At 46.8% G+C, this 19,307-nt stretch overlaps 1 protein-coding gene across 1 annotated transcript in view; it reads left to right on the top strand.

The window, feature by feature from the left end:
- Window positions 1–696: 696 nt before the first annotated feature.
- Window positions 697–19,307, top strand: part of LOC142877145 (uncharacterized) — a 37,903-nt gene continuing 19,292 nt past the window's right edge. Inside the window, exons 1-2 of the mRNA XM_076011537.1 lie at window positions 697–962; window positions 17,163–17,200. Coding sequence (XP_075867652.1) covers window positions 935–962; window positions 17,163–17,200 — 66 coding nt within the window. The 5' untranslated portion in view covers window positions 697–934. The remainder of the gene's footprint in view (window positions 963–17,162; window positions 17,201–19,307) is intronic.

Raw genomic sequence — 19,307 nt, 5'->3', positions numbered from 1 at the left:
ATCGCAATCAAAAAAAAACTGGTCATGGAAACACCTAAACTTCGAATATGGCTAAAAGGTTTTTACACTCTCATGAGGTGGTTTTCAGACGTGTCGATACAGAGGTACATTGCAAAAGTGTCATGGAAACACTTTTTTTTTTCGCATTTGCATGTCACCGGATGTGATGTACGGGGTCACGTGACCAGTTCACTTCAGGTGAAAATGGCGTGTTAGGTTTGGATACAGCCGGTGCGACCCATTGTGTCGCCAATCCTGATTGGTCCCCTTACAGACTTGGGAAAGGTATGACAACTAAAACTAAGCTAAAATCTGTGCCTGTTTGGGGTTTTTCTTTTTTTGCCATCAAGTTGTAAACAGATGGCTATTTTCTGGACATGTCTGGAAATTGACTTGATGCGATGGGCCCCTTTAAAATGCACAACACCTCGTGGAAGGTGAATTTTGATACTGTTCAAACACGTCTGGGTCAACGGAACAGAACCGCTCGCTCTACGTAAGCCCTGGGAGGTGTATGAAAGCTTGTATGAAAGCGCGTGTTAGAGAGACACACGGAGAGAGAGAGAGAGAGAGAGAGAGAGAGAGAGAGAGAGAAGGAGGGCAAGGGAGCGATCGACGTCAGAGGGTGGAGGGGGGGCGCCGGGAGTGTGTGTGACGACGGAGAGCGGAGCTAGAGGAGGCGCGCTCACACCTTCTCTCGCTCTCACACACGGAGGAGAGGAGGACCGTGGAAGGAGGAGAGGAGGCGGAGGAGAAGAAGAAGACAAGGGCGCCGCGGAGAAGGAGGAGTGCGCTGCGTTGAGAGATCCAGGCGGCGGGGGGGTCGGGACAGAGAGAGAGAGAGGAGAGAGAGAGAGAGAGAGGAGGGAGAGAGATGAGCGCCGTGCGGATGGATTTTATTTCGCCCGCGCTGCGCCAGCCTCTCTAAGACACCATGGGCTGCATCGGATCCCGGACCATCAGTAAGGAAAAGGCGCCGCTGTCGGGTTGTGCCATGTGGAGGGGACAGACGTGTGCGTGTGCGTGCGCGTGTGGTTCATCAGGGCGGAGGTGTTGAGATCAGGGTCATAGGAGGAGGAGGAGGAGGAGGAATGACAGGATGATGCAGCTGGAGACAAAACATCCTTCCAACACTTCACTGATGATGCTGCAGGGAGTTGTGGCGTTTCCCTCCTTGTGCACTTTGCAATCGATATATGGTGTGTGTGTGTGTGTGTGTGTGTGTGCGCGCGCGCGTGTGTGATGGAGCGGTGCAGAGGGGGGAAGAGGCGGGACAGACAGGCAGCAGGGATGTGAGTGGAATGAGATGCGTCTTGACGGTCTTGTCTCCACATGGATGACACCAGGCAAAGCAGGCTGTGTGTGTGTGTGTGTGTGTGTGTATGTGTGTGTGTGTGTAAGAGAGAGAGAGAGAGAGGAGGAGAGAGAGAGAGAGACCTCTGCCTTGACTTAAAACTAAGGTCACTGCGTTCTGTGTGTCAGAATATTCCCCTCTCCTTGCTCTGTTTCTTCCCACTGCTCTCCTCCTCCTCCTCCTCCTCTTCATCCTCTCACCCTTTCCTTCCTTCCTTCACACCCCACCCTCACCTCTCCCCCCCCTTCCCTTCCCTCTTGTCTGTCTCCCTACTGTGCGTCACGCGGCGACGTAATAAACTGAAGACGCAGGCATCGCACGGCGAGTTATGTGAACGCTCAGGCACACACAACACACTCGCGCACGCAGACGCGCAGACGCGCAGACGCGCAGACGCAGGCACTCCCACGGAGGCGAACACAAAGCTCGGAGCATGACTCGCACAGGATGAGTCAGAAGCGGCCTTGGCAGACTCAGGTGTGAGCTGCAACAAAACATGTAGGTCAAACCTGCAAAGTCAGTGGCGGCGGAGCCTCGGCGGCGAGCTCCTCGCTCGGCGCTCCACTGGATTTAAAGTGGGAGTCAAATGAGGCTTGGAATTTGGACGAGGCACCTCCACACTTGGCTCTGCGCGGACCTCGTGCTCAGCGCCCGCAAGCAAATATGTAAACATCACTGACTGTTTATGTCATCGGCACAACTAAGGAGTCCCGCTTTGTTAAAGCAGTCCTGTGAGACAGAGGGCTCAGTGATGGAGGTATAAACAGCAGAATAACCTGCCCCTCCATTCCCTTACGAGCTTGAGCACACACCTTAAAAAGACTGGTTTAAAAAAAAAAAAAAAAGCGAAAGCGAACAAAAATGAAATGACATGCAGGGACTCTATTCTTCTTGAGAGGCTCATCTGGTAAAAACATTGTTGTACAAGACTAAAATAATGATGTTGATCCATTAAGTTTGTAATATCAGTTCTATAAATGCGAACTGAACATTAAACCTCTGAATGATTCTTCATTTTTGGATGACTCGTTTTTCACATTCAACCGCACACAGGTTTGTGTTTTGTTTTTTAAAACTCAAAGATTAAACCAAAAAAATTCCCGCACACGTGGCCAACTAAATGTTTGTGCCAACACAGGAAGCCATCTTGAACAGGAGTGGCTTGTGACGTGACGTGTGGGAAAGTGATTGGTCGGTGTCACACAGCCCCTTTTATTACGAGGGCTTCCTGTGTTGGCACAAACATTTGCTTGAGAAAGGTCTACTACCAAAATGTAGCAATAAAATCTGCAAGTTTGCCAAGAGTGCAGGAACTCTTTTTGTTTGATTTGGACGTAATTGTCACCCTCTGACGCACCTGCCGAGGAAATAGATGTGCCAAGAATTTTGCCTTTTCTGAAAACTTAACAATTAAAATCCCTTGACAACCACACAATGTTTACATGGCAGTTGACGTGACACTGATCCCATCCTTCCATCCATTTTCTCTTCGCACTTCTCATGACCTTCAGACCTTCATGTTCAGGAAAGCATAAGTGGTCGAAAAGTGTGGCACATATCAAGCTCGGTCCGACTTTAATCCATAGATCATGCTTTAAGTCGCGCTCTAGAGCAAAATGTTCTTCCTGAAACATCTTCCCCTGAAGGTCTGCTGCAACTTCAGCAGAGCACACACACGCACGCGCGCGCACGCTGACGGAGGCGCACGAGGGAAGACGCAAAGTGTCTGCAGACGCCGCTCGCTTCCTCCTCCTGTCCTCGCTGTCTGGGCACGGCCACGTCCCATTAAGTGGGGCGCGCAGCCCAGGCACATATTTGCCCCATCTCGCCTGTTAGCTGCTCCATCACAGCCTCATCACCCACTTTATGAAAACATCGAAGGCCGGGGCGGAGCATTTAATTCAATAAGTAAAGGGCGGTGGGGAGGAAAAAAAAATGACCTTTGATTGTCATTGAGCTGGATGAGCGGACAGCGGCGACTAAGGCGAGGGTGGTGGAGGTGGAGGGTGGGGGGAGGGTGGGGGCAGCCGGTGGAAGGCCGCTACTGGCTGCAGTATGAGGGTTAATGTGGCATCCTGCTGTTTTTGCTTTCAGAAGTGGGCGTGTCCCCCCGTTGTGTTTTTGCTTTCACATCTTATCTTGCCTCACTGTCTCTCCCCACTCCCCCTCCCCCTGGTTCTCTCCCCCATTATGGGCACTGTCAGAAGTAAGATCAAAGTGTATCAGTCTCGCTATGGGGCCGGGCACATAATCCGTCTAATTTGTTTTTTTTTTTTTGGAAACATGCGCTCCAGAGGGTTGGCAAGGCAAAGAGCGGCAGGGCTTCAGGTTTTCCATCTCGACACGGCAGTTTCATCCTTAAGGAGAAACAAGGCAGACACCTGACTGACTGACTGACTGTAGCGGCATATCAGAGGATTTGGAGCCACAGTGACAATTTCACGGATGTGGTTTCTGCGGTATCTGCGAGGGTCTTTTCTGTTTGGCCCTGATGTTTTGTTGAAAAGAGCAGCAGCGCCTGTACAGGTTGGGATTTGGACGGCAAGTGCTGGAGAGAAACAAAACAAAAACAGATGAAAACGCTGCTGTGATCATTTGGTTGATCAACAACAACGCTCACCAATCCCAGCACATTGAAGTCTGGATCTATCTATCTATCTATCTATCTATCTATCTATCTATCTATCTATCTATCTATCTATCTGTCTCTCTCTCTCTCTGTCTCTTTCTCTCTCTCTCCGTTTTTAGAATATTCCTGCTTAGGCTAACAGTTACACCTGTGCGATTAAAAGCAAACTCCATTTTGAATGGGGATCTCTACATTAAAAAAAACAACAGGCAAACGTCACGTTAGGGATTATACTATATAGCACTTTAGCAGAGAAGGTTGGTCGGTACGTAAACTACTGATTATAGGACCTGCTCATTTTATCCGGCTGTGAGGAATAATTACAGGTCATTTTCTATGAACAATTGGCACAAACAAGCCTGAATGCTGACGTCAGGAAACCACCACTGACAGCAAGCTGCTGGACCAGAACTGTGATGGTCCTCTCCTCCGAGGGGAGTAAGAATAAATCTGATTAAAGGATTAAACTAAAGTGTTACCAGGACTGCCGGAAAACAGTGACGTGCCTCACAGAAGGACCACCCCCCACCCTGTCTCCTTCCTCTCCTTCCACTCCAAATCCTGGCCAGCCCAATATTCCCCGATGCGTTCCTTGCGACGAGCTTCTATTCTTATATTTGGCCCGAGCGAGAGCGGCCGCAGCTATAAATAGATCCGGGGTAAAAGAGGGAGGTCAATGAGAAATAGAATAGGGAGGCGGGGGGAACGTTACAGTAAATATGGGTCAACAGTTTCCGACGGCGAGCTGCATTTCTTCAACCTCGCTCTCTGTCTCGAACGCATCCTTGAGTCTGTACTCGTCAATCAATTGTTGATTCAACGTGTTCTTACCTAACGTTTTCAGTCCTAGTAGTAAAAAGGAATGGCGCGATTAATGTGCCGGGTTTTTTTGCTCTTCAGTAAGCCCAGAATCCTGCTGTTTGCAAACGATTAAACCACAGCATCACCTCCTGCCACGACTCTCAATTATCCTCCACCTAGGGGTCGGCTGATCTCCACCCCGATCATCACTCAGACAGTCAGGCGGCACCTCGGTCCCCCCTCCGCCCCCCTGCACTGGCATTCGAAAAGCAACCGCAGGAAGAAAGTTGAGGTGTTGGACGCACGGAAGGCTGTAAACCGCCATGTCTGAGGTCCGTTTGGCAGTCCGTGTTGCCCGAGAGTGAACGAGCTCTGCTCGGCAGTTGAGCCCGGAATGAAAGAGAGGTCTGTTTGATGGATAATGCAGGACGCTCTCCGCCAGCGAGCGCCTCAGGGGTTCCAGCCGGTGCACTGCGTCGTCAGATCTGCACCGGTTCTGAAAGACGGAACAACGGCGATGGATGCGGGGAAGCCTTAAAACCTGCAGCCTTTGAAACGGTCGGAAGCGGATGTTCAGAGAGCTGGGCGAAGGGGCTCTAGAGCTCCAACGGCATTCGTTACCCCGACGTTTTTTTAAATGCTCGATTTTTTTGTTGGAAGCCGTCCGCCTGTTTGGGCCCGCGACGATCACACGGCGGTCGCCGGGTTCGGCTGTGCGAGGGCGTCGGGCAGCTCGCCCAAGTGCCACAGTTGGCAGGCGGCGGACTGTGTGCATGCCATCGGTCTGTCAGCTGCCTGACAGCCATCGTCTGTCAGCGCCACGGCTGACGTACTAATGCCGCGCTAACGAGTTCGTCCGAGGCCGACGGCGGTGGAGCAGGAGGAAGAGTGAGTGTGAACCCAGACTGGCAAAAATCTGTTTCCCAAATTGGCTCATGTTTGATGTTCTGGTTCCTGTAATAATGGAAGGTCTGACTGCATAATAAATGACGAGCTAATTGATCCAAAGCGCTCTCTAATGGCTCGCTGCAGTATCGGTCATAAACCGCACCAGGTATCCTTCCCCTGTCCTTGTACCTCGTTCTGGTATCGGCCTCCGCCACACACCAGCAAGCAAACACAAGAGATAAAGGTTGATGTAGACTTATTCGATTTTCATCCAGTTCAGGATGGTGAATACGCTCAGAAAATTGAGCCCAGTCTCCGTATCTGGAGCCATTAGTCAGCCAGTCGTTGTCTTTTCACTACTCACAAAAGGAGAAACCGATTCTTTTTGACAAATATTGTAGCGGTGCTATTAAAATGGTGAGAAAGAGATTCAGCCGCCCGTGAATGAAAATTTTCACGTTTCAACGCCACTGCCTTAATTAACAGTTTTCCCGCATCAGCATGTCCCTCATAGAGCACCTGAGTGCTGAATAAGCACTAATATTGCAGGCTTTAACGCTGCCTGCAGAGCTGAAAGGTGCACGAATCAAAAGGCCAAAATACAAAAGGTTAGAACATATAAAATGTTACAACTCATGCCTCTGCAACAATGCAGTCTTCTGCCCGGCCAGGAATAGGTGACTGACGGTATGGCATGTATCCACGTAAACAAACGCAGGTTGGATTGATGGAAGTCTCAAGTGCTGCGCATGGTGGGTCCTCTGCAAGCACGCAGTGGATCAGAGCGGAGTCCTGCCCCCCTTTTTTATTTTTAGACAAATCGATTCAGGCTCCTGATGGAAAACGAGGGTGATGCTTCCTCGAGGCTCGTCTCTCTTTCCCTGAGTCGCTCGCTTCCACCTTCCACATTTGCATCACAATGGCCGAGCGGCCACGCTCTTAGCTCCAGGTCCCCCGACACAGACGTTCGTTCTGTGGCTGCTGAGCCGCATGAATTTCAAGGCGGCTCGGAGGATGACCGCGAGCTGCATCAGGCAAATAGCTTAAGGTTGAAGCCCAGAAAGAAATGCAAAAGGTTTGCTTGCTCCACTGCTTCAGCGTCACTCCTTTTATTTTTTATGGATTTGAAAATCCCTCAAAGGCCTCAAAGAGTGTCTTTGAGAGTGTCTTTACATGAGAGTCATACATCTAAACGCTAGGAGAGCTCAAGCAGCCACAACTGTGCTCTCACATTAATATCTTATCCCTCTCACCCAAGGTCACTTTTGTCCTATAAACTCTCATCATGTTCTGTGGTATTGATTCACATTCTTGTTCAGGGTAAAGTCCAGAATAGATGGCAAAATGCTTTGTATTAAAAACATTTACATGGTCCTGAATCCTGAGATTTACTCCCGACCACTCGTCAACAGCTGCTCTCCAGTTGGACAAGTGAACACCATAGTGACTGTTCAGAGTATCTGCGGTATCAAATTACACAGAACCCCCCCCCCACCCCCCACCCTCTCCCTATCACCAAAAATATTGATTACGGAGCCTCTGTTCGTGGGCCAGGTGCCCTCCATGCAAAATGTATGTGTGTGTGTGTGTGTGTGTGTGTGTGTACACCCTTGCATGAGTAGATGGATTTTATGATCTCACCTGAAAGTCAGAGGGTGACAGAGTCGCTCCATGAGGCAAAGGTTCAATAGAATGACTGACAGGGGGCCACAAGCTTCTTTGACCTGAAGCGCAGAAAGAGAGAAACAATTCAATATCTAACAGATTCCCAACAAAAACAAAAAGGTCTGTCTTGTTTAAGAGGGAAAAACTGTAACAAGAGAAACAGAACAAAACCCTGGCCTGTTTATAGTCTTCAAAACATTCCAACTGAGGCGGTTAACTATCGCAACATTCTTCTTCACTATTTTCTTTAAAATCATATTTTGCGCATTGAGATTTGAAAGAGAGGTTTTAAATGTAATCTGTTCAACAAAAAAATCTGAAAACAAATGAGTCATCAGCATACGCAGTGATTCTCTCAGGCTTGGATAAAAGGGAAATGTCAAATTAATTTCCAAGCATTTTTTGTCCCTGCTATCTAGACATGAGCTGTATATGCTTTCACATAAAATCAGTTCAGTTTATTTAAATTGAGCAAATTTAGTTTGGCGCTAAATAAATAGATAAATAAATAAATAAATAAATACAAAACTACAGTCCATTTACCGGAAAAAAGATTCTACATCTAAAGCCTGCACTGTGCAATGTTGCTACAGAAAGGAGAAAACTAGGGAGAAAATCCATTCAGGTAACTAAGTATCATTAATAATCCTGACTGACATCACATAAGCCACTGAAAATTTTTGTAATGTAATAATCTTTATTTATATGTGCATATGAAGTCAATGTCGGCGGCAAGCGCTTCATACATTTTGGAAACATGGCAACATGGCTCAGCTCTTTAGACAGAGAGAAGCATGAAGGACATCCTGAATGAAAGTTTTATGAGTCCTGACCAAAAATACCGCAGTGTTAAAAAAAAAGGAGGGAGGGGGCTGGAAGTGGTGATTCTTAAGCTCATTACAAAAATACTGCATTGAAATGCAATATTTTTTTAAGCGAACAAGACTGCTTTTGTAATAAAAAATGTTGGTGCTAAAGGTCCTAAATACAAATGTGGCTTCATATGCAAGAGGGAAGACAACAGCTTGGATAGAACTGCAAACATAACGGCATGTAGAGGAGAATGTGATGTCACAGCGCCCTCTATGTGTGTTGTTCCTTTCTCCTGCCTGGTGTCTTGGCCAGAATGGTTGTGCTCCTCCATTCCGTCTTTGGAACCATCCCCCACTGAGTCAACCAACGTTCAGTACTAATGACAACCTATCCTGCCAGAAAAATAGCCTGTAAAGTTGTAAATCACAGGAAGATATGAACTATATGAATACACAATATTAAAAATATGCAGCTTTAAATACGCTATGGAGTTTGTGTGAGGCTTCTCTACTGGAGTCTGCTAAGATATTTAACAATAGGCATGAAAAGGGGTTGTTTAGGTCATCTTTGATGTATTCCTAAGAGTGAAAATTGTTCAAAGCTTGATTCGTTTCAATGAACGTCAGTGACAGAAGACAGATATTAGCATTTATGTTTTCACTCATTCTAATTATCACGTCATCCTTTTTAAATTCTGGGAACATCAAAACCAGAACAAAGACACCCAATGAAATCCCTCTCACACGCATGTACATGCATACACAGTCAGTCAGTCAGAAGAACGGACGGATGGACAGACAGATGAAGGTATTACCCTGACGGATCGTAGTGAGCAGGACTCCTTTAGTGTTTGGTGTCGGCTCAGAGCACTCCACCGCTGAAGCGGCGGTGAGTCAGACGCCAGACTTCACTTTGGATCAGTGTCACGGGCCGTTTGTCACCTCGCTCACGCACACACCTGCACGCACACGCGGAGGAAAGGGACACACACGGAGACGTGCAGGCCCCGCACGCACGCATGCATCCGGATGCACAGAAGGATGGCAGCAGACAGCCGAGGCTCCGCCAGAGAGAGCTGTCAGGGCCTGTTGTTGCACTGTCCCACAATTGCAGCCTTGCAAAGACACATCTGTCTGTATGTGTGTGTGTGTGTGTGTGTGTGTGTGTGTGTGTGTGTGTGAGGTCAGCTACTTCTTTTGTTAGCCAGTCAACCCATTATCTCTTCATCCTCTCCTCCGATCAATTCCTCCTCTCCCGCTAATTTCTTCCATCTCCCCTCATGTCACAGTCCCTCTTCTCTTCCCTCCGAGCCCCCCGTGGCGTGCTAATACAGCTTTATTAGTCCTGGCGGAGCAGCGAGAGCGCGGCGGCGCACAGCTTCCTTCCACAAATGCAATGTCTTAACCCCCCTCCTGCTATTGTGGTTTTGTCTGCTAATGCTCTTTTCTTGCGCACAAATGACTCGGCACAACAAGCGAGGGCGATATCGGGGACTGTAGTGGCCAAATAAGGGCGCTAATCAACTCTACTGCTGTTTAATATGGACTCCAGCAACTGTTTTTTGAAAAGGGATTTTTTTTTTCAAACTGAGAAAGTATGAATTATTACGTTGTTCAAATAGAAATCATCAAATTGCAGAATGATGTACAAAGCGAAAAGTATTTATTCTAGATTATACGTACCATCAAAATCTAAAATATCCTTCCTAAGATGCTAAAAGATCTTAGGAAGCAATGCAGCTTTATCAAGTTCTCAAATTTTATGCAAGGATCAAAGCAAAGGTACAAACAAATCCAACAATTTGCTTGTTGCTAAAATTCCCATCACTGGGCCTAACAGTGATTCACACCACTGACCATTGCCACAAACAAAAATATCCAATTGAGTAGACTTATGCAGCGGCGTCAGAGTAAGACCACATAGGAGTTACGTACATATTGTGTTAATTGAATAGGAGCACATGTGGGTACAGACAGTGGTTACTGTGTAGGAACAAATTCTAATCACACCGTAAGTGATGAAAGCTAACTAATTGGAAAATTGAGCCACTGCAAAATAAATCATGTTGTCAAGTGCAGGCAGCCCTACAATTACCGAGAGTGTGTTTAGAGCAGTTATTTATTCCAGGTGTGTCTTATGTTTTTAGTCTGCTGTGTCTCCTCACTGCCACGATAAGAGATGTTTTCCTCTCACTTCCATCCAACCGATCTTAATTCACAGGCCGACGTTTTAGACAAGAGAGCATTTCGTCATGGTACTGGCAGTTGCCGTGTCGGTTGTCAAACTAAAGAGATGTGAGAGGCGACACAACTCCAAATAAAGAAGCACATAACTCAGGATTTCAGTGGGGAGAGGGGGGTTAAAGGAGCCAAATCTGCCCTGGGTGGGACGTTTGGCTTTCGCCGCTGCTCCTTTTCATGCCTCAAGCTCATAAAATACGAATGCACTTCTTCGTAAATATCTCCGGCACTGTGGCTTTGAAGGCAGATTAAATAAAGTAGCCTAAATCTCTCTGTCTGACGCCCTCCCTCCAAGATAGATTTGAATTCATTTCAGTGATTTGAAGGAGGGTGGGGTGGTGGTGGTGGTGGTGGTGGGGGGGGTTGTCGGTCGCCGAAAAATGAAAGAAGAAAAACAGTGCGACTTTGCCAAGGCAGCGACTGAGGTGGCATCTCTGTTCTTGGCTCAGCGAGGCGTGCCTCGTCCAGCCGGCCGCTTGGCAGGCGGGCGCCTCTCCGTCATACTTTTGACGTCTGAAGATTTAGTTTCTCCCGACTGCTGTTTTCCGTCTGCCAAAGAGATTAGAGCCCGCGGTGGCGACATCTACACCAGTGGCATTGTAATCTTTCGGATGAGAGACTTTTCATGACCGGCGGGGATGAAAACACAAAACAAAAAAAAAAGGCAAAAAAGTGGAAGACGGAAGATGACCTGGATCTCCTCGACGTCTGATAGTCAGTCCAATGGAGTTGGTCCGGCTGACCAATGAGCCCTTTGTGACGTCACAGAGTTGTGCCTTCACAGCATAGCAAAATCTCAACATGGTCAAAAATTTAAATTGCCGTCTGTCAAGTGACACCAACAACAGAAGGAAGAAGTTTCCTCATTTATTTGTAATCTGTCGACAACAGTGATGGTGATAAGTGACTCTTGCCCGATATTGAAGCTGTTGCACCTTTGTTGCACCCGAGGTCGCGCAGAAGACAAGAGGGGGGCCAGCACCCCCCTTTTAAAATTCGGAGGTCCTTTGTTTTCCTCGGACGGCGTTGCAGAGACTCGGCGCACAAACACAATCGACCTTTTCCTCAAAGGTCGGCAGCTTCACATGAAGCACAGCCGCTCGGAACGGTGTGTTCCGCAGTCTAACAAGCAAACATTACGCCGAGGCCTCAGCGAAAACAAAAAAAAAAAAACTGAACAAACAAACGCAGGCTTTTCTAATCAGAGCTAGAATTAGAATCTGCCGCATCATAGACGGGGAAAGAACGGAGAGAAAATTAGCAGCATAATTACACAGTTGGAGAGGAAGAAAAAAAATCATCCGCCGCAGAAGATGTGATGCAGTTTGACCAGAAAGTCTGGAACGAGTTGGTGAATCAATTCTTTTTTCCAAGAAAGATAAGGTCAGACCTCACCTTCTCTCCATGACCTTAAAACAGCACATCAGCCATTTCAGCCATTTTACAAATGAAAGAGAGAAATCACTAATCACAATCAGTGACTATCCAGATATGTCTAATCAAGACTCTGCTGCATTGTTCCTTTTAAAAGGCCGATGACGATTTGGTGGTAAATGATGAACCAAGGCTCCTGGTTTCAAACCTGGTGGAGGAAATGTCACCAGTGTTTACAAAGCGCCATAAACTCAAGCAGCCCACGTGTTGATGCAGAGTCTGGGAGCCATCCAGCGCCAGAGTGAGCAACCTCCACGCTGAGTGACTCTAATGAACTGGGATGCAAACTGCAGGTGCTGCAGGGAACTCTGGGTAAAATGTCCGTCAAATAGTCACCGAGTTGGTCTGAGCTCAAGCGCGCTGTTTTTGCTTTCCAGTCACTGCTTCTTTGCAGAGAGCGTGTATGTGTGTGTGAAAAACATGCAGTTCTGAATGATAACACTCACAGGTGGGTGTTTGTTTGCCTAGCTTTTATCAACTTCCAAAAATGTGGAAGATCCAACAAGGCAACAGCATAAAGTTAAAAACTGAACTTTTTCAGTGAGGGAGGCTATAAACCAGACCTGGGCAAAGTACGGCCCGCGGGCCACATCCGGCCGCCGTCACCGAAAGCTTGTCAGCACGTTAGCACGATAGCGATAGCGCGTTTCCCCAGTCCCCATCAACGAAATCACGATTTCACCCCCCGGGTCCGTCGACAAAACTTGGCCGTGGCCCACCGACACGATTCAGCTTTTTCATGTGGCCCTTTGCAAAAAATAATTACCCACCCCTGCTATAAACAGAGGGCTAAACATGCTCTTTTCTGAAGCTCTGTACAGTGGGTTTGTTTATTGGGCTAGGCCAGACTAAAACATTACGATCTGAAAGTGGCTCTTACAATGCAGCTTTGTGTTGTTGGCACTCACGGCCAGATTTGTATAAAGCAAATGAAAACAATACAGACTGAAAAATGTAGAAACTGTTGCACACCTCTGCCCCTTCCTGTCCTCTTCTCATCTTCAGGGCTTTTCATCCTATTTTTCCCATCAGCCCTTGCTGTCCCATCCTCTACACGCTGTAGCTTTGATCATTCCTACCTCCTTTACTTTCATCTCCTCTGTTTCCATCTCCAAAGATTTCCACTCTTCTGTTTCTTTGAGAGCCTTTGGCCTTCTTCCACGTCTCGCTCACCCTTCCACCCCCTCCTGCCTCATGACGGCAGCTGGAAGCTCCATTAACTCCAAAGGTGTCTGGTGTGTGTGTGTGTGTGTGTGTCTACTGTTGTGCGGAGTAAATGGCCTCCAGGATCCCCTGGGTGGCATCTCAAATGTACTCACATAGAGCACAGTCATGGCTAAGACTTCCCGCCTTTCATTTACGCCGAGGGGGAGGCGGTAACGTCGGACACAGCTGAGTAAAAGCCTGCCGCACCAACGCCGCGCAAATAAACCTCGTCCTTCACTCCCTAAGAATCGTGTCGCAACGGCGGAGCAGGATTACGAAACGTATGTCTGCAAAAGTATAATAAGTCATCTTGAAAGGGCCCCCTAGTGGTCGCGCACAGGGAGCTGTTCCCTGGTCCCGTCATTTGGATAGTTCTCAACTGCATGGTCATATTTGTCATTAGTCTGGTGTCAGCCGGAACAGAATGACTCCAAACAAGCAGAAAGAAGTGATGGCGTTCTGCATGCTTTTTATTTTGTGTTCCCTTTGTCATGCTAAGGGTTTTGCTTTGGCGCTTGCAAGCGAGGCCCCTGAATCGCTAATGAAGGCTAGCAATGAATTATATGAGTGAAGTCGAGGGCGCTGCTTCGCACTTGCTGGGGTTTTTCTGTTGTGTTGACACTGGCGCCAACTTCAGGAAGAAGTTTTCACTCTTTGATCCCGAGAGACTGAATCCAAAACTGTTGCCGCCGCGGATGTCACGAACATTCTGCGGTAGCGCAGCGCTCCGTCGCCGAGCATCGGAGGGCTATGACCGGAGAGATTTATCATATGTGAATGGACCTGCCTGGTGAAATAAACAGCCCCACCGTTGTAATGAGTGGAAAAGTCTGACGCATTGCTGCGTTATTTCTATATTTAGTCTGGGTTTTGTTTTGTTGGGGTGTGGGTCTGGAATGTGGCAGGATGAATTTACATTCGGGTGTCTTCTTTCCTAAAGACACAGTTTGGAGGGTGATCGACAAATCAGTGAAAACAGTGTATTGCCATTAGAGTGCAGAGTTCCTGCTCAAGATATTAGCTGGGTTTCAATTTGTGAAACATTTTGGAAATGTTGCTAAAAACCCAAATGCAAAACGACACTCCACTGTAGGTCCTATGACATAAAAAGTGTACTTTCAAGATTCATCCACACAATTTGGGACTTGTTATGAGATTCAAGCAAGACTTCATTCCATTTCCGTTTCATTCCATTCCATTTCAAGAATATTTCATTCCTAATGATAACTGTGCTATTTATGACCTGTAATGGCAAAACACTGTTTCCATTATGTTTTGCGAAATAGACCTTCTTTTAAAAACATTTATATAGTTTCAATTAGTAAAATTCTATATTTTGCTGGGATAAAAATGACCGCTAATACCCCAACTTTTCCAATTCTCACAAATGTATACCAGTTATTTCAAGTTATTTTGGACCATAAAGGCAGCCATGAGTTCCTTCTTCCTCTCTGATATAGTATTGTTTGTAAGTCATTCAGATAGTGCCTTCACCAACCCGAGTCTGGTGCCACCTCAAGTCTGTCCAGATCCATAGTGTATCTCCCAAACCCAGATAGCAGCAAGTCCTTGTGGCACAACTTCCACCCGCCTCCCCCCTGACAGCAGAGTTTTAGCGCTATCGATCTTAAGCGGGAGTAGCTGTAGGTTTGCAACGAAGAGAATGTAAAGGGGTGGGAGGGGTTACTTCAGGACGCTGGCGAGGGACGGAGCTGGCAGAGTTAACCGATCGATGGGTACAGCACTGATGCTGTTGTTCAGCCATATGTTGGAAACACAATCTGTAAGAAGGTGCCGAGCAGACCGACAGGCGAATCCAGGGCTGCTTTATTGATCCCGGCTGTTAAATCCACTCCAATTAGACTTTTATCAGAGAGGGGACGGCAGCAACTCTTCAACTTGGTGTCTCGCTCTGGAAGGAATCTTGAAGTGATATTCAACAACTCCGAGCAATTTCCCTCCCAAGCGGCCTCATCATTGCTGAAGTTGGACTAATTTCACCGCACTCGAGGTGAAGCACATCAGCGAGCGAGGGGATGAATCTCTGGATTCAGCCGGAGCCGTCGGGTGGGGGAGGCGGGGCTTTGTCTCATCGCGGCTCGTAATTTGTGTTAACATTGGGGACACCCCACCTTTCATCACCACTTAAATCTAATATCCGTTAACATCGCAGGCATCGCTGACTCATGCGGGTCGTGGCCACCCCCGTGCTGAGCCCTGGTGTGGATAATTCATCTGTTCTAGGCCTCGCATCGTCCGGACGGAGATTCCATCGCTAACACCTCTCGGCGATGCAGCGGAATGCAATGAAGTTTTTTAAAATGGGGACCTTGTTCATGCACATTAGCATTGGTCACTTTTCTCATCAGTTTTTTTTTGGGGGTGGAAAGAGGGGCGGGTTTCAGGAAATAGCTACATTAGCATCACAAGGCGGAAATCTTAGTCATTAAAAATCGCAAAAAATCACTTGAAACAAGCTGCAGCTTGGGAAAAAAACTGCTCGCAATATTTAACGGCACCATTTAATTTACATTTGGAAGACAAATCAACATGTTATAGCAGCGGGAAAGCAAGTGAATGCCGCCTGGAGGCGAGTCAGAGGACGAGCTGATGGTCGAGGACGGCTCGGTGAAGAAGCGCATCAGTCCCGAAGGCTTATGAATCATAACCGGAGCAATAGTTCACCAGACAGAGTGGAGTGGGAGAGGTGTCACAAAGGAGTTATTCATATCCACACACCATCTGACTTAAAGTTGTCTGTCCCTGAGAAGAGCTGGCGCTAGTCTATCATCGCTGAAACTGTGGCTTCCTGTCTCTCACCCTTGATAACTGCCAGCAATGGAAAAAAAAGCATGTTAGGTGATAATCACCTCATCCTTTCCAGGCACGGCTGTTTTCATTTGCAAAATAGGCAAAACTTCAAAAAATAGTTGGATTGTACAAATGTAAAAAACAAACAAACATAATATCATTATATTTTGTGTTGAGATCTGACCATTAAAACTCTAGTGTATTGATCTAGAGAGTACTGTTACTATTGTGTAACTAGCAGCACCTTTTAGATGTGTTGGAAGCAGCTGATGGAAACTGCCCCTGAATAATAAAACACAGAAGAAGACAAAGTGCAAAGTGATTCTGTGATGTGAGATGCTTCCCTACGACGTGAAATGCATTTTACAACATTTTAACCGTATTTGAAGTCCATCCTTCCCTTCCTTTGCTGGCTCTAATGTTTCGGGAATCTTGAACCATACACACCTTTCTGTCAGTGACATCACTAAGGACACTGATACATTATGTTAGTGACAATACTGCTGAAGGCACTGCACAGCGCAAGTTTTAGCCAGAAGCTAACACATGGTCATTTAGCTGGAGGCTGCAAACAGAGGGTTAATAGGCTGTTTTTTGTTGCTCTGGATTGTCATGACTTTCAGGCTGCACCTCTGGAGTGGTCTCCAAGAGCTGCTATTGGAAAACCTGACAAATGTTCAAGGTCATGACAGGGTGGTGGAGGGAAATAATTCAACCAGTCGAGACCCCCCCTCCTCCACCGCACCCAGGCCATTGTTTTCTATTTTAAATTCCCACTTAATTATTAAAGGCGCGCTCCATTATTCAGGATAATAACTAGCAGAATGTTTTCCCCCTCTCATTACCCTCCAATACTTCGAAGCATCTCGGGCCTCCATGACTCAAACTGCTTGTGCCCTCTGTGTGCCAGAGCTTGGCGTGGATAATTGATCTAAATTTAGCACAGTGTGTGTTTGCGTGTGTGTGCGTGCGCGCGGGTGTGTGTGTGTGAGAGAGAGAGGGAGAGAAATACTGGACGGTCCTGTCATTTCGCCTTAGCGCGTTGAAGGCTGCATCACTTTGACATCACTGTCGACGTCTCCCTCCCGACTCCTCCGTGTGTCTCCCTCCCTCCCTCCCCCTCTCCCTCATTCTCCCCCTCCCTCGCCACCTGCCCTCTCGCACGCCCCGGCGGTCGAGACAAAGCGCCCGTGTACTCTGCAGCGACGTGTTTGTCGCGCGTCCGCCTGCAGATTGATACCTCGCGGCGGCCGCAAAAGGCCTCCGCCATTTATCTCACAATCTAAAATCTGTCTCCCTCTTCTCCTCTCCTTCTCTCCAGCAGCGGACGCTGTGCCGGTGCGAAAAGATGGGGATCAGGTAAAAATGCTTTTTTCCCTCCTTTTTACTTTCCTTTTTTAAGCGGCTCCATCCCTCCTGCACACCTCAATCTATTTCCCAATTTTCTTTTGCGAGTTACAGGGATGCTGGTGTCCTCAGCTCTTCTCTTACATCAGAGCAGGCAGAGAGAGAGAGGGAGAGAGACAGAGAGAGAGTGAGAGAGAGAGAGAGAGAGAGAGAGAGAGAGTGAGTGAGTGTGTGTGAGTGGTGTTTCTTGTCTCCTGAATTCTTTGAGAGGTGAGAAAAAAAAATGCTCTTACCCAGAAGAGCCTCCCGCTGCTCGACGGCTGGGCTCCCGCCTCAAGGAAGCTTGATTTAAACTTTAGGAAAAAAAAAACCGACACACAATAATATCGCTTTCAGAGTCTGTGACTGTCTGCTGCCTTGAGCAATTGAGAGAAAGATTTTTTTTTTTTTTTTTCCGAGGGAGGGGTGTGTTTCTCTTCAAATTCCTTCAAATTTGCAAGTTTGTCGCAAGGTAAATTATAACAATTATTGTTGGATCCTGTCAACCACATTGTCATTTAAAAAAAAAACCAAACAGTCCTTACCAGAGACATTCAGAATAAGCAGTACGAATAAATTACACACCCAAAAAGACAGAGGGTTTAAGAACAAACAAAATCACACAATCAAATAATTTCCTGAAGAACCAAAACACTTTCATGGTTTCAGTAGTTTTTGAAATCCATGTAGGAGGGTAATAATAAAAACTGCAGTGCAAGTCACACTTTCTGTTAATAAAACTATCAAAGCTTAAAACCCCAAGATGTATTGGCACAAAACTTTATCAGGCTTCAGAAACTCATATTGGCTCAACCTGTGAGTTCTGCAGCACTGTGGCTGTCAGTGCGTGACTGGTTGTGGTGTTTGTGCTTGTGTGTGTGTGTGTGTGTGTGTGTGTGTGTGCGTGTGTGTGTGTGTTGATAGTCTCTTACCGAGGCCACAGAGCTGCTCTCCCCAGAGTTCATACTATTACTGAGCCGTGGATCACTTCTCAGCTGTGGACCCCTGGGGGGACGCGAGCGTAACCCCCCCTCCAACCGAAATCCATCTTCCTCTTTATCCATCACCGGTTTGCTCCCTTTCTTCTTTTTCCTCCAATGTTGACACTATTTCTCCCGCATGAGGCCTTCAAGTGCAGCATGCGCCAAAGGTTTTGTCAGCTTTTCACTATTTCTTTTAACACATCTCTTTCATGTTACCTGTATTTCATGTCAGGCTTTTCCCCTCTATCTTCTTTTTTCAAAACTCCAACACATCACATTCATTTCTCTGTGCTTGGCGGCCCTGTCGTGGTAGAAAAGTCTCTCTAGTGCTGGTCTGCTTATTCCAAGAAAGGGCACTGAGTTGTTTACCTTAACATGTGTGACTCACCAACCTGTGGGGAAGGAGAGGTGGGCAGGTGCGGGGCGACATGCTCAGGAAGTCAGAGAGATGATTCAGACTTGCTGAAGCCGTGACAAACAGATCACACGGACAAACAACATGAGCGACATGCAGAATGTTCTCGGGGAAGATCTTAGTGTAAGATGGAAAATGAGACGTCTAACACAGAGGTAAGCCAAAGCGCTAATAGGTTAATGCTACTTTTAGAACAATAAAGGTCCCATATTATGCACCTTTATAATAACCTATTATAATAACTGTAATATATCTTTCTATTCTGTCAACAAACAGTGTTCACTAACACTCATTTCTGAATATCAACCACTTATGTGGCATCATGAATAGGACCAATAGCGACTCACTAGCTGCGTTTCCATTACCCATAAAATTGCGCAAAATCTAAATATTGCAATAAAGAACTGGTAATGGAAACACATGAACTTCGAAAAACCTCTCAGATATCGCTAAAAGGTTTTGACGCTCGCATGAGGTGTTTTTTTTCCCAGATGTATCGATATAGAGGCATATCGCAAAAGTGTCACTGGATGTGACGTACGGGGTCATGTGACCAGTTCACTTCAAGTGAAAATGGTGCGTTATGTTTGGACGAAGGAAGAAACTGAAATTTCTTTTTTTTTACAAGTAAACAAAGAGAAAATATAACAGGCATTATTGACAGCAAACAAACGTAAACAAA

This window comes from Nelusetta ayraudi, unplaced genomic scaffold, assembly GCF_046127955.1.
Source record: "Nelusetta ayraudi isolate G7.1 ecotype Tasmania unplaced genomic scaffold, CSIRO-AGI_Nayr_v1 ptg000135l, whole genome shotgun sequence".
In the NCBI taxonomy this organism is placed as follows: Eukaryota; Metazoa; Chordata; class Actinopteri; order Tetraodontiformes; family Monacanthidae; genus Nelusetta; species Nelusetta ayraudi.
This window is presented reverse-complemented; position numbering and strand designations above follow the sequence as displayed.